The 16,676-nt window shown below is 34.7% G+C and overlaps 1 protein-coding gene across 1 annotated transcript in view; it reads right to left on the minus strand.

The window, feature by feature from the left end:
- LOC145665066 (uncharacterized) overlaps positions 1–16,676 on the minus strand; it is a 133,938-nt gene continuing 117,262 nt past the window's right edge. The window contains exons 20-25 of the mRNA XM_081732326.1: positions 16,198–16,370; positions 14,324–14,477; positions 12,828–13,089; positions 11,089–11,235; positions 7,673–7,826; positions 1–3,533 (exon numbers count right to left, since the gene is read on the minus strand). Of these exons, the coding sequence (XP_081588452.1) occupies positions 3,144–3,533; positions 7,673–7,826; positions 11,089–11,235; positions 12,828–13,089; positions 14,324–14,477; positions 16,198–16,370 (1,280 nt within the window). The 3' untranslated portion in view covers positions 1–3,143. The remainder of the gene's footprint in view (positions 3,534–7,672; positions 7,827–11,088; positions 11,236–12,827; positions 13,090–14,323; positions 14,478–16,197; positions 16,371–16,676) is intronic.

A 16,676-nucleotide genomic window follows, 5' to 3' on the forward strand; every position in this document is an offset into this window, starting at 1 on the left:
TCTTATACAAACAACATTTATTTGTTCTTTGGTTTAGACACAATACTGTTGGGAACCCTAGCAGATACTCTATATACTTAATGGGTTCCCTTTTAAAAAATAATAACAAAACAGATTACAAATGCTGAGCTTTATAAGAAAAAGCGAAACACACTTCTGAATTGTAGGTGCACTTCTTTGTTGATATATTTGAACAAACATTACCAACTATGAATGTAGATAACCTATCTTTTCTGAACAAAGTTAAAGAACATATTGAGTTATTACATTTTAGAAAAATTCATACCTGTGATTCCGTTCATAATACAGGGTGATCCATACCAACTTATGCCACTGTATTAACTTATAACTTTTAAACTCACAGGACAAACATCTTCTAGGTCACAGTATTGTTTGAGGAATTCGAACTAATTGGAATCCGAACAAACAAATTGGAGCAAATTTTGCCCCAAAATACGAACACTACTTTTGGAATCTGATCATCTAGGACGTTGTTTATAACGTTTTCCCAGCTCTCGGGTCGCCTATGTGTTTTATCGCTCATTTCGCTTGTCGGAAGCTCTAGTGAAATCATCCTGTGTGGTTTTCTCTACTATATTTATATTTTTAATTTTAGTAATCTACATTTTTATTCATATCTTAGCATAGGCGCCTTCGACGCGGGAGACCCGGGTTTAATTCCCGTTTCATGTAGATCGGTTTCCATGTTAAGCATGGGTTCACGTCCCATATAGTCTCGCTGAAAAAAAAAAAAAAAACGCTAAATTCCAAATCTACCAATCACATTATTACTATTATTTGTTAATATTTTGCCTTAAAATCCAGTATATTTACAATTAAAATCATTTTGAAAATTCAAGCTCGTGAGACAGAAACGGATGAATTGTTCTGTATTATTTTAAACGGGGAAAAATAATTGGAACGCAAACGGGGTTCTGAAAGGGATTAAGTTCGGATCCCAACGTAAATATGAGAAAATCATTACCTTGAGGACTGTAGTTTGAAAAACGCTGTTTTACTGGTAACTTAATACAATAATATGGACCATCCTGTATTTTCACTTTTAAGCGCTCGCAGCCTCACACAACACAATATATTCATTTAACAGTTCTTCAGGAATATACACGTAAGCAGAATTGAAGATGATTTGAGCTGAATCATGTATTTAGATAATGGTGATGAAAAAATAGTTACTGAAGTTACGAACAACTATGCAATTTGAAAATAATAATAATAATAAAAACATTTGTTTCACATTAATATCTCGCTCTCGCATTCATACAAATCTATATCTACATATATACAAGTCAAGTAGTGTAGCATTCTTATGTACACGGTTTTGTGGGAGTAATACTTCTTACGTTGTAGTTTTGTTAACTACTTACTATGGGTAAACTAGAAACAAATAATATTTCTGTTTATACAAGAGCTAAAAATGTGACATTCCTCTAAATAATGTTGCTTCTTAAACGGATAAAAATTACGACCTTCTGATTGTTCCAAATTTTGAAACTCATGTAGAGGTACCTCATAACGTGATGTCTTTTTTTTGACTTTCTCAATAATCATGGACAGATTTGACCAAAACATTCTAGAAATGTAATAGTCTTTTAATTCAGATAACAATACACAGTTCTCTGAATAATGAACTAGAAGCGTAATAGCTTAGAAATTGTATTTTCACTTCCTTGATATTCTAATTCTTTATTTCTTAAAGCCTTCTCCTTTTTCCGGAAGCCTCGATCACGAACAATAAACATGAAGAATAAACATATCTCGAGAGCAGTGGCAGCTCTTAACGGAAGCCACATTGCTAAGAACTTAAATGGTATTGCTACAAACTGATGGCTGAAATTTGTATACAAGAATTAGTGTATTAGATAAGCTTTCTTTTCTCAGAGTTTGGCAATAACATTTCAATTTTTACCGATGTGATTTCCATGAAGAGCCGCCCGGGAGGAACTTAGAACTAGAATCAATTAAAATGGTACACAGATTGCAACGGTAGCAGTGCTCCATTGCATTTTTCGTCTAATTCAAAGAGGGAAAGTGAATTACTCAATTCAGAATTCAATTCGGGTCTCTGGCCGATATTCAGTCTGCTTCCTGATGACCAGCTAACGTTTCCATTCTTGAGGTCAGTACTTAGGAATTTAGACCACATAGACTGTGTAACTCATATCCAATACAATTGTTGCATGTCTATAACTGTCTTCTTATAAGAATATAATTTGATAATGATTTTGCAGGGTACTTTTAATACTGATACTACGTGTATAACGGGAAATGTATATTTGTGATAAATTTCATAGGAAAAGAATTATAAATAGAAAAAATTAGGAGTAAAACAAAATGTTGCTAAATGGACAAGAAAGTTTTATTTTCGTTTTATTGTTCTTATTTACTGCTCTTTTGAGATGAAATTTGCCACATATATGTCTTTGCCGATTGCACACATACTAACATTATAAGAAATACCGGGCGAATTCGTTATCAAATTATATTCCTACAACAACATATTTATAGACATGCGACAATAATTTTGGACATGAGTGTACCATAACTTCTAATCTGTTCAGACAACCTGTGTCTATATTAATGACCACCTACGATGCTGGAATTAGATATTAAAGAATAATTGAAAAAAAAGAACCGATATATATATAACGCCCTTCAATTCATCACATAAAATTTAATTTCTGTTTATTCTTCGTAACCAAGACTCAAAAGGAGGGCCGAAAGTTTGGCAAAACGCATTTGAAGGAATTCGAAGTGACTAAGGAAACCGAAATTCTTCAGTTTTGTCCATTAAGTCCGTTAGCCATATCAATAACAGGAATTATATCGAGAGAAATTCTTTTCACTCAGAAAAAACGGACTGGAATTTGCGAAATCTGACCCTTGGCATAATAAACAGCTATATGTGTGGAAATTAACAGTTTTCTTGGAAACTATTGACAGCTAGTACAGATAACTTCCACAGAACTTTTGTTGCTAAAGGACGAAGGAACGCTCATTTGAAGAGTCCAATTGCTTTTTCTGTAACTTGGAACCAGTGGCGTAGTCCGAAGAGCCAGCTGGATGATCGCCCCCTCCTCCCTCAGGTACATAGAGTGTGAACACAGCAACTCCAATCCTCGTGGTTACCCCACCAGTTGCGATAAATCAGAGAATCGAAGGCTTCCCACGTTAAACAGCGGCCGAGGTCGTCTTTGAAATCCCAGCGGAGGTTGAAGAGCTGGCGGGCGTTGAAGGGAGGGAGAGCGCTGAGGTGCCGCGGGTACCGGGGGAACCAGCCCCACTGGAGGTAAATTATTGTTTGGAATGTTCGGTTGCTGTGATGGTGGCGGAGGAGGAGGTGGTGGAGGAGGTACCAACGGGGCGCCTGCTGCTGCTACTACGTTCTGGTCGACCGAAGATTGAACCAAGAACCCGCACTGAGCCATGCACACGTCGTCCTTTAAGATGGCCTCGCGACTCGCTTCTCGAATCAGCTGCTCACAGCTTGTGATTCTCAAAGAGGCGCACTGTGCCTAGAAAAGAATAGATATCATTTAGCATCAAATCAACGAAATTAAACTAAATTTAAGATTTTTCTTATGTTTAGAATGATATACAGTACAGCAAGATTGAATGATACTAGTATACAGGGTTATTACAAATCATTTTCACGATTAGAAACATCCATAAGTCATGTTTAATCAAATACATATAAAAGTGGCACTAATGCAGACGGAAAGGTAAAACGTTTTGTTTTACATCAACATTCTTTTACGTATCAAAGATGGTTAATATGAACCACTTAAGTCCCATTGAGCCTATAGTCAAGTTTTTGGCATACGCATAAATGAAAATGAAATTTTTCAAGTGATGATGCGAAATGAATGCAATGGCGGAATAAATAAAGTGAGAGGAAACGGGAGAACCGAGAAAACCACGGCCATGGTGTTTGTCCACCACAAGCCTACTTGACACGAGCTGGGATCGAACTAGGAACCCCACGTACCAGAGGAGAACGTTCTACCACTGAGCCACCGTGATATACGCGTTGTAGTATATTACGATTGATCAATCCAATGGCTTATGCGATGTGTACTTGCATATCATACATGATAGGTGGTGAGGGTGGTTTCTAGACAATAACTCCGCACACAGGAAAAAAAAATCACACATTTTAATGTTAGGAAACCGTGTAGGCCTAGGAAGAAATTTAGTATTGGTACAACCAACATGGCTACTTTGCCGTTTCATGACCTGCAAAAATTGCAATCCGTAGAGACAAAATTGCAAACTTTTGTGCAGAATCTTCCGCACGTTGGCTACGAGATGTCCAATTCTTTCCTGATTATGACTCTGGATTTCGTATGAAAGGTGCACAAATACTATCCCACTGGTTCAACCTCTACTAGAAGATGGATGGATGTCTTACAGAGGTGACCTTTTCCCTTAAAATCGGAAGACCACATAAAATTTGTGTTCTTATTACATGGATCTACATTAAAATTCCTTCAAAAATTACATTCCACACTAATCAAAAGGAGAAACGAAAATATCTTCTCTCTTTGTTTGCAGCCATTTTCAGTCACATTATATCTAGCGCTAATTGTGTAATCACGTGATAGTTTTACAACTGAAATTTTGTTATTTTCTGTTTTCATTGATAACACTTTTATGTGTTCAGTTATTAAACGTAAATTACGAGTGCTCCTAATCAGGAAGATAGTTTCTAATACAGGGGGAAGGGGGGCTTTGTGTTGATTAACAAATTTCAGTACTTAAAAAATATGAAGATAAAATGAAATTAAGCAGACTTCAAAATAAACCACGTTTATCTAAACATCTATATTACCACAAACGTAACATGAATGATATTAATATTTTACATAAATCATTATCGCACATTAAAAGGAATACATTCTAATAGAGTTTTTTTTTTAAAAAAAAATCTCATTAAAAAATAACGTCTTAATACAGACAGAAGAAATTTTAATAAACATTGCAATTATTGATAACGATAATATTTTTACTACAAATCAAGTGACGTATTGTTTTATAATCTGTTGAGGGAAATTAACAAAACTGATTAAAAGAAAAATGAATAAAGAAAAATATGGATATGAAGGCTTGAAAACAAGTTATACAACCTAGAATCACAATCATAAAAAGTATGAATTGAAATAACCGTTCTTCGCATGAGAAGAATATGTCTGGAAAATATTTTGAAATATATTGTAACATAGTGCATGGCTGTGTTTACAAACACCTAACATGTGCTTCTATTTACAAACACCAACTGTGTGCATCTTACGATGGATTACTATGGCTGCAGATGAGACAGACAACAGCAATACCACTAGTCACCTGACGACAAGGGAACAGCAGCACCACCGTCTCACCTGGAGCACTTATATAACGGAGAGGATTTCAAGGAAAGACATTAGTCTGCGACAGGCCATTCCGCCTTTAGCTTGCTTCGGAGCTCTAGGAGATACCTATCCCAAAGCTTCTAGTTTGCCTCGGAAACTGTAGGCTTCCCGTCTGCCTTCTTAGCGTGCTTGAAGCTCTTTTGGGCATCCTAATCTCAGTCGCCTAGGTTGCTCCGAGCTCTGTGACTCTTAACCCCTCACTGCTTGCACGGAGCATTAGGGATCCTAAAATCTACTCCACCTAGTTTGCTTCGGAGCTCTGTGGAGATCCTGCCCTAGGCTGCTCGGGCCTTAGGTCACCTCTCCTCACCCAGTATTAGATAATTTATAGTAACATTTTGTAATATATTGTTTATAGTGGATTTTGTAATGAAAACCGGTAGTTGGAAAACGATTTCGGACTATAATTTGCTCTATCTATGGTCTGTCAATACATGCACAAGCAGAACTTTACAATATATATTGAAAATCCCTTTCTGTCTTAGGATGTACATTACGATGCGCATTTGAATCAAAATTAAATTATATTCAATTGGACCGAAGATAATTATATTTAAAAATTCATTTTGCCCGGTGCATACTCCCTTCCCCCCTTACGATATGCATTTTAATCAAAGTGCAATGATAATAAGCCAGGTCAATCCAAAGGCTAACTATTTTTAGAAATTGATTTTAAATGTTTCAACCGCTTCAATATTTTTTTGTCATTTTATGAATTCAAACAGAAAAATTAAAACATTATAGAAAGTCTCACTTTTAGAATCGGGATTTTCGAAGATACTTGAACATTTGTCAACATATTCTTAGTAAGAAGTTTATATACTACTTGAGATTCTCCTTTTTTGGCAAACGTTTTTAAACCTGTCTTCTCTTAAAATAAGCATTTTACTAAAGTGTCATGATAAAATCTCGACTCGAGCCAAGTGCCATGTTCCAAAATTCACGTAAAAATGTCTAATCCGTTTCCTGTGATAATGAGATAAAAATGTTAATTTAAACATTAGGATTTAAGTTCAGAGTTTTCGGCATATATGACCATGTTAGCCCGTCACGTATGAAGGATGACGTCCCTTAGAGATTACACTATCCGAGAAAAGGGTAGGAAGGAAGCGGCCTTAAACCTATATTTTAGGTACCATTCCGGCATTTACCTGGTATGAATGAGGAAAACCCAGGGAAACCTCGCTAAGAATGGCTAGTTTGTAAAAGCTTTCACAGTTTTTCGACCGAGTATTTCCGCCAGGAATCGAACCCGGAACAGCTTGCACCAAAAATGAGTGTTAGCGATTACGCTACGCAGGGTCACAAATGTTGATTTAAACATGGACCAAAAAATTAAGGAAATTGTGCTCCCGTGGAAGAAATAATTTTGAAAACGTTTCAACACGTCTCAACTTATCTTAAACCGAAAATGAAATCTTTCAGTTTAACGCCCCTTTAGCCAAAGGGAGACGATGATTAAGGCAAGTGAATGATGATGGAAGAATTGATGAAGTGAGAAAGTGGGAGAAAACGGGGGTACCCTCGCAAAACCCACGATGTTCACCACAAACTTACTTGACCGGGGATCGAAGCAGGGCCACTACGCACAGAGGTAAGCGCTTTAGCACTGAGCCACCGTGCTCCCTATTTTTAAACCGAGTTTGATATGTTTGATGTAAGGATGTCGTAAAATCCTCTCTTTTTTGCATAAATTTTCAATCCTTGTCTTTCTTAGGGTCTGCGTCATAATAATGTAAATAGTCTACGGCCTTTTCAATTTATTTAACTAAAAATATGCGAAGCCAAAGGTTTGGATTTGTATAGGGACAAACATACAAACAACCCTTCAGCTTTATACATAAATTAACAATCTACCTAAATACAGGAAGGAGAGTGCCTTTCGTTACAAACTCATTGCTACTACCACCTCAAATTTCCTAACTCACTTGTGCTCCGAAAAAGACAACAGTAAAATAATCATAGAAATTAAGAGTACAAAATACCAATTTTAAATAGTACTAACGTTAATTTTATTTTGTCTACTATATAAAATATTTAGTACAGTATTGGTGAATATTTAAATGCAGATTTAAAATGATTATTTTCATTACACGTTCATCCTATTTAAATTTTCGTTGTAACTCAGAACTTTATGTAAATATACTTTTACTGATTTTCATGTATTTTTAATGTATAATAAAAACCATTGACTAGAACGCACATTATGGTAAATAAAACAAATGAGCGAAAGGTAGATAACTCACCCCTTCAGCTGAGCAGATGCAACTGGTGCAAGGAGATGGAAACGAAGACTCTCCAACAGCCACTTGTTTGTCTCCGATCTGGCAACCCTGGACTGATTCCTTCCATTTGCTTAAATCTATCTGTGGCATCGAACGACATGGAACGCGAGGGTTTCTGCAACGACACAATAACATTCTTCATTATACTATTCCTCTCAATAGCAATAAACTAAGTTCTGCACTTATGCACAACCTCAACCTCAATGAATAAGAGCCAGTAGTGCGTTGGTGAGGATTGCAGCAGAAGAGGTTCAGTTTCTAACGTGAATGGCTGAGAACTATTTTTATTCTTAAGAATTAGAAACATCTACAACACATTTCAATAGAAACGTACATATTCAACGTTTCGAAGAGACTATGATAAAATGAATCCATTGCTTTAAGTTAACAGCACAATTATGTTTTTTATAGACGCGGAAGTAATTCCAATTCATCTACTTAAGTTAAATTATCGTAGGTCTATTAAATTATAAATTGGTTTATTATCATTCAGAAATTAGCATATTGTTTCAAATGTTCCATAATCGAAAATGAAATGAAATCTTTGAGTTTTACGTCCCACAGTTATGCCGGTTTGGCTAAAGGAGACGGTGATGATGAGTAATGAATGAAATGGTGGAATGAAGAAAGTGGGAGGAAACGGGAGAACCCCGAGAAAACCCACGCACACGGTGTTTATCCACCACAAAGTTCACTTGGCGGGGGCTGTTCCATAATCGAATTAATATTTTCATTTGTTCTTCACATTCTCAATGCTCATAATTATTAAAGTGTTAATGTTCATATGGTAAAATTTTATTATTTGTTTTGAAATTATAATTGTTTTAAATATATAAAATATTAAAGTTGATAAGGTCTTCATAATCCTTCTATCAGTATTTTCACACTTGCTTCTTAGTGTTTCATAATCATATTCTTTCTTCGTAATAAATTTTCATGTTTTTCTAAGTATACTAGATAATTGGGTAATTGTTTCGTAATGGGGGGCTCAACACTTACGAAGACAGAAAACAACATGCCCTGCGGGGTTCTAACCCGCCTCACTCGCTAACACTAGCTCGGCAATACTGTCTGAATTAAATGTTATTAACCTAACCTAATCGAATGTGAATAGAATATCCTAAAAAAAAAGTCGCTTAACAACCTGGCCCCCCAAAAGCTAAACACTAGCCGATAATTGTTTATGACATTTTAATTAATTGTATTAATATTAACTAGTGTTTGTTTGATTATTTGCATTCTTTTGATTATAAAGTATATAATATAGGGCTCGTCATAAAGTCGGTATAATAGGTATTACATATAATTAGGTGTTACAAAATTAATTAATTACAATTAAATTAATTACAAAATTTGTTGAATATAAATTTTTCTAGTAAACTCTAAATAAAAATTAAGTACTGTACTTCCGCCATATGCTACCTTGACATTGAATATGAAATTGAAAACCAATTTGAAAGTTCAGTAATTGTAGTTTTTGTTTTAGTTTCGATATGATGTTTATCTTTGTCAGTAATAAGAATATTAGTGTCATCTACAAATAATGTTGTTTTTGCTTGTTGTAGGTTGCATGGGAGATCATTTATGTATATTGAGAATAGTATAGGACCTAAGACAGATCCTTGAGGTACACTACGTGGGTTTATTTGATATTTGGATATATATTCGATGATAAGTTACTCCCTTTATTTTCCAAATGTATTATTTGCACTGCCTGTTTGCGATTTTCTAGATATGATTTAAACCAGTGATTTGCTAGTCCCCTTACACCACTGTTGTCTAGCTTTTGAAGGAGTTCTTTATGTGGTACCAAATCGAAAGAGTTTGTAAGATCTAAGAATAGTCCAATGCAATTTTCTCTATTATCAAGGCTTTTACCTTTCTGCGAAATTGAAAAGTGCTGAATCCACTTATTTATCTTTAATAAATCCATGTTGTTCATCAGATATTATCTTTTGGTTATCTAGGAAGGATACTGATTTATTTTTTGTTACTAAGATTTTTGAGAAGCCCGGAAAAATTGAAATTGATCTGTAGTTCTCTACGCTTCTTTTGTCACCCTTTTTGAATATTGGTGTAATTTTCGCTGCTTTTAGAATATCAGGAAATATCTCGAAGAGAGATAAGTTTATTAAATAGCATAAAGGGTTTGCAATGTATTTTACATTTTGTTTAATTAATGCTGGTGGTATTTCGTCTACTCCTACTGATCATTTATTTTTCAGTTTATGAATTATCTTTTTTATGTATTATCATTTCAACTTCTTGGGGATTAACTGGACTAAAAAACAATGATTTATCTTTATTTGAGTTACTTGATTTTTGTGACAGATGTTTGTGGATATGTACTTGTATACCGTTGCGCAATTTGTGTATAGTAGTCATTAAAGATGTTTGCCATTTCTTCTAGATTTTTTATTAATCTATTGTTGACGTCAAATTCTATATTTGATTGAATTTTGTTGGGCTTTTTTGATCCTATTTATTGTTGCACCAAATACCAGTGTGTTTCAGATTTATTTTCTGAGCATCGTATTAATCTCTCATTGTAAAGTCGCTTTTTCTGTCTTTAATGTCTTATTATAGATCTTTTTATATTTCAGATAATAGTCCTCGAATTCTTTGGTGAATAATCTCTTTTTCTTGTCTGTATACATTTCTCAGTTTATTACTTTATATATTTTAGCCCTGTGTTACCCACGGTTTTCTCTTCTTGTGCGCGGTTATTTTTATTTTCTTGGCCGGAATTGCTTGCTCAAAATAATGCTTATATATTGTTATAAATGATTCCCACGCTTCATTTGGCGTGGTTTGCGTATAAATTTTGTACCAATTTTCTTTACTTAGTAAATAATTCATATAAGAAACGTTTTCATATGTATAACTTCTCTTATATATATTGGGCCCCGTGTTCTGTTTCAGATTTTGCGTGTAGGGTGTTAATGCTAATCTGCAGCCAAGCCTTCGTCTCACTGTATACCAAAAGCTTTAATTGTTTACGTTGATTTTCTTTTAGTTTTTTCACCCGATTTTCGTGATTTGTTTGTTTGAAAGAATATTCTTTTCTTGTGGTTCCACGTAAACTTCATAAGAATCTAACAATAGTCTTTAGAGCTACTTTTTGAGGATATTTTTTAAAGGTGGTTTTAACAAGAAATTTCGAAATTTACTTGTGTATCTGAAGCGAGATCCAGCTCTGTGAGTAAGAAAATAACCACTGGTTAAATATAATACTTGTGTAAAAAATATTTTGTTATTATTGAAATGCTTTATATTAGCACATGCTTTAATATTTTTTTTTTTTTTTTTTTTGGGTCTTAATAAATCTGTATGATTGCTTTGTTGTGTGCTAAGTTCAAATAGAAATTAATACTCACAGAAAGTTGTTTGGCTGATCAAATGCTGATCGTTGCATGTCTGAAGGAATGTCCATATTCTCACAAAGAATCTTTGCGAGAGTCACCTTTCTGATCTCAGCCAATTGAGCTTCAGTGAATTTTGCCCCTGGACCACCATTTTCATACCTGAGAAAACATAATTCAAACATTACCATCAATTGCATTTTTATGCTTACGATGGAAGTTGAAAAATTGCATAATCTTAAAATAAAACAATAAAAAAAGAATTTCTTCTTAGTTACTCAAGATTCGAATTCTAATTTTAACCACAAAATCAAAGTATGTAATATCTAATTTCAAAGAACAAAGTACTGTGTTTCCGTTGATTAAAATTCAACGAAAAACAATAACAAAATATCTCTATTCATAAAAGAAGTAGCCCTGAATAAGTGATCGATGCCAGGCCAACCTGGTTGTGTGACATAAGTTTCACTAAGGAAGGGCGAGACGGAAGGAATTATAAAACGGCGTCAATATCTCGGAAACCCTTAAGGCTGGAGACGTCAAATTTGGTATTTGCACTTTCAATCTTGAATAATCAAACACTTGTTTCAGCCTTTTAAAAAAATTTAAAAAAACGTAGTTGATGATAAATTATAACGTATACAAGGGTCACTGAATAAAAAACCGGATTTTTAAAAAAGAATCTATTACGAGAATGGAATACAACACTTATTTATTTTTCAACGTAATTCCCCTCAAGTTCTATGCACTTATGCCAACGCTGGACACTTCTCAATTTCACGTGCAAAGAATTATTGGGGCAGTGTGCGTAACTAGTTATGCACCGTTGTCTGGACTTCTTCATCATCAGCGAACCTTGAGCCACTAAGAGCTTCTTTCATTCGATTAAAAATGTTATAATTTGAAGGTGCCAGATCCGGGAATACAGGAGTGAGGCAAGCAGGCGAACTTCAGGTCTTTGATGGTATCTAATGTGAATCTAGCAGTGTGTGGCCTCGCATTGCCATGCAGTAATAATGACACCACTGGACACCAGTCCACGCCGCTTCCTCAAAATTGTTGGTTTCAAATTTGAAGTATAACACTTTGAAGTATTTCACACTTTGAGCTCTCGGCATGTAATGTTCAAGAATTGCTCCATTATGGTCCCAGAATAAAGTCAAGATGATCTTACCAGCACTTCTTTCAGTTCACGCCTTCTTTGGTTTCACTTTTTACATCCCGTTTGAACCTATCTGTACACTTGTATTCGACTCAAACAACTTTCAACATCCGACGATGAATTTCGATTGGTTTCAACCCTTTAGCTAAAAGAAATCTAATGATACTCCGCTGCTTCACGTTAGTGCAAACCTACAGGGTGCAGCCATCTTGTTTCACTGATTCCCAACATCCTGTTCGCGAGGCAAGCGTGCCAGGCCCATCTGATAACTAGTTCTAGGACACGACCAAAAAATAACAAAGAAGCACAAACTTTGTTGACGTTTTGTATTTCTTATACAATTTTTCCGGTTATTTATTGAAAGGACTTGGTAAATGGGTCCTATAAAATGACAAATTTCATTTACGGCAGTTGGTCCAATCAATATTATTAAATGATCCTAATTCTTCCGAGGCTAATCACTTTAAAAAAATTCTGAGAAGCATAACGAGGGGATATACACCATAGTTTATACGAGATAGATATCAACAAAGGATTACTTTCAAATAACAGAATCAAAAAAATGTAGGGAATGGAATAAAGAAATAGTTACCAGTGTCTATCACAGTTCCTGAGCTGCTTGAACTGGATGCCCATGATGCAGGCGAAGGTGGGACCTACGAGTCCTCCCTGAAGCGGCGTCTCGCTCAGCCCACCAGGGAACAGGTCGATGTCATGAACCGACGCGTATAGCTGCTTCAGTCGAGTTATCACCTCGGGAGCAATCTCTCGTGAAAGGTCTTCGAATGTTTCCGCTCGTTTAAGGTTGCAGAGGGCACGGTATTCGTTGTACGAGCGAAGGGCGTGGTCACGACCTGAAAACAAACGAAAAACAAGACTCAAATGGACTCAGATTTACGACAAATTAACATTCAAATCTCTTATAACACGATGTATCAAATAAGATGAAATTTCCATTTTTATGTAATTTGTTTTAAAGAATCTGCTACTTCTTCAGGTTACATAAATTATATTTATTCTTGATTACGTATAATTTCAGCTGATTAGTCTTCAATCCTCAGACAGTCATTTTCAAATGTAACTTGAACACAACCACTTACATATTTTCTATTTTTTGAGCAATAAAGTATGCTCAAAACGTCTTTAATCCGTTGTGCACCCGAAATAAATTTAATGCACCTACCAAAAAAAAAAAAAAAAAAAAAAAAAAAAATTAACGAGATTAACACACTATAAATATGAACAAACAGTAATCCCTATCTTACTTCCATCTAAACCGACCAGTTGAAGGTTGAAAACTAATCAACCGAAATTATAGGCAATAATAGACAAAATTTTCACAATATAAGGTAAGCAATATGTTCTTTATCATGTATTCAACTTGCTCTCAATGTGATGTACTTGATCTGTTCTAAGAACCGTAACTGATGAAACAGACAAGTAACTACCTCACTCTGCAACTCCCTACGCGTTTGTGATCTGAAATTGTTACACCGTATAAACACACATCTTGTATTTATTCGACTTGGTAGTCATCAAGGTTTGCTAACGTCGAGATATCGGCTACCTAATATTTTTGTGTTTGGCATATCACTACGCTGATTTGAATATTAATACTGAGGAAAGATACAGTGCACATGTGCAACTGTATACAAAAGATATAGTTGTACATTGTATCTTTCGTCAGAGCTGGTGTTGAAATCAGCGCGGTGATACGTTGAAGATAGGAATCTTAAATAGCCAAATCTTTCACCGTTAGGAAACCAAGATGGCTATCAAAACAAATTATCTGATGCAAAGAATATGAAGTCATCTACATATCTTTTCTTTATCACGGTTTGTTTCCTCTCGCTTATTCTTATTTATTTGTGCCTGTTTATTAATCTTTGAACATTTAAAACTGAAAATTAAAAATTAAAATCAACGCTATTAGCCTATCAAATTCTAAAATGCGTACAACTCAGTGGGTATTGATCAAATAGTAAATGGGATCTAGGTAGTGCATATTGATTCTTATTCAAAGAATAAAATGAAATAAAAAATTATATGAATGAACGAGTAATATGATAGTAGAGATAAATTGTTCACCTCTTTGTATGTTGAGGGAGGCGAGGTCAAGGCCTGACCTTGGATGCTGTCTGTCTTCGAACAGATGATTCGTGATTTCTGCTGACAGGAATTGGTCCATGTTTTCAATAGGCGCCGTCACAAGACCGCGAGTGATTTCGTCAACCATCTGGGCCTGGAAAATAAGGAAATACAATTCATCAAAGATCTATGTGTTAGCAGAGGTAAAAGAGAAGGTGATTAAAAGAAAACTTCTCCTTCTGGAACAAGGAAAGTCCTACTTAAAAGAGTTGAAATTGCCCTCTGGTACACTATTCAACAAGATTTTAGCAGACAAAGGAAAATAGCTGGTTTTAGTTAGACTTTTCACCTAAAATTCAAATATGTTACAAGTGTTTGCCTATCATTCACTGTTTTTTCATGACATTTATGTGATCCTAAAAATATCACTTTTTGAAAATGTATGTATTTACGTTCAGTTGAGTACTTGTAATTCCCATCATAATTGAAAATTAGAAACGATTTATATCCTATTGTATTTCGAACTAAACATCTCGTCAAGTGATATAGCCATTTAGTCGAAATTACTTGATGCAATTTCTTCTCTAGCAATTTTTCCTCATGTAGCACATTTTTCTTATCTGACTAGTGTTACGATCAGAATAATAGGCGTTGATTCATTGAACAAGTGTCCGGTAGCGTCGAAGAATGTAAAATTTCTTGGTGTCATTCTGGATAGGCAATTAACGTGGAAAGCACATGTAGAATATGTATGTGTAAAACTTTCCAGAATAATAAGCTTAATATGATATTTAAGAGATATAGTCTCGAACAACTACATAAGATCAACATATTATGTTTTTTATTCAAAGTAGCATACAATACGGAATATTATTTTGGGGTAACAGTAACTACATAAATGAGGTTCTACTACTACAAAAAAAAGTTATTAGAATAATCAGTGGGACATCATATAAAGAACACTAAACCTTTGTTCTGTAAGTTGAAAAGTAGGAGTTTTGTCAATTTGTATATGTATATATATGTGAAACAAAATGTGTCAGATATGTAGCGTAGACAGATATTCACCCATATAATGTAAAATCTGCTAAACAAGTTGATATATCGTATAGCAGACTCAAAAATCAAAAATAGTTATATAATACAAGGTATCAAATTCATGAACAGGTTACCAAAAACACACGCAAAATTTATCTATTATTCAAAAAAAAATTTAAAAATAAACTGTATAGTTGGTTATAATGTTAAGAAGTTTGAAGAAGATAGACGTATATTGATATACGTAAAAAAGGAATTTGCTTGTATATCTTCATTTGACATTGTCTATTGTCTGTACACAGACTTAATGACAATAAAAATATTCTATTCTATTCTGTTCTATTCTATTCTATTCTATTCTATTCTATTCTAATGATTTGAATAGTGAAGGCACTGTTTGTTTTAGAAGAGTGAATTTCCATCTCCAGTAAAATTTGTGCAGAATAAACAGAGATGCTTCCTGTTGAAAGTAAACGTCTTATATAAGTTTTTCGAAAGTCTAGACCTAACTTAATTGCTTTCTCTCAGCAGAAGAGGACAAATTTGCCTCATAAAATCTTTAGCTCGTTTAAAATAAAATTTAAAATCAAACATTCAACTAAAGTTAGACATTTTAGAACAGGGGTTCTCAACCTTTTATACCGGCGAACCACCAAAGCACATTAATTATTAATATTACCATAAGTCGTACATACCACCAACGGCGGCTCGCGTACCACCAGTGGTACGCGTACCATAGGTTGAGAAACCCTGCTTTAGAGCATAAGAGGGGATGAACATATCAAATATCAACATCTGAATCTTCATTCTCAGCCTACCATCATTATTTGGTTTACCTCATAGAGCATGTCTGAATTGAAGAACCCATCCCTAAGAAGAATGGAAGGCTCCTTGTTCCTGTAGTTGGAGTCCATGCGGGGAATGTGAGGTCGAAGAAGACTGTGGCCAAATCGAAACGCTGCTGTTGCGAATTCATTCAAAACTCCTGGGGTACAGCTCGGGTTGTAACCTTTACAAAGAAAGAAAAATGAATTTTAGAACACTATTAATCTTCCTTTAGTTTATGTTGTCTTTATTTATTTAATTTTTTAAAATATAATTCGTCTAGTTCGTCAAGCTTGTGTCAGGAATAAAGACTTCAAAAAGAATTACTGCTTGGCTAAATTTCCAATTAAATTTTTAATACCAATTTGAGGACGGTGAATCCACTGATACTATTACTAAACGTATCTATCCATGAGATCACGAGAAAATGTCCTCAAAGTTGAGATATAAATTTGTTTATATCTAAGGTATTATTGACCATAAAGGTTCC

The sequence above is a fragment of the Thermobia domestica genome, chromosome 11 (genome assembly GCF_964235325.1).
Source record: "Thermobia domestica chromosome 11, izTheDome1.hap1.1, whole genome shotgun sequence".
Lineage (NCBI taxonomy): Eukaryota > Metazoa > Arthropoda > Insecta > Zygentoma > Lepismatidae > Thermobia > Thermobia domestica.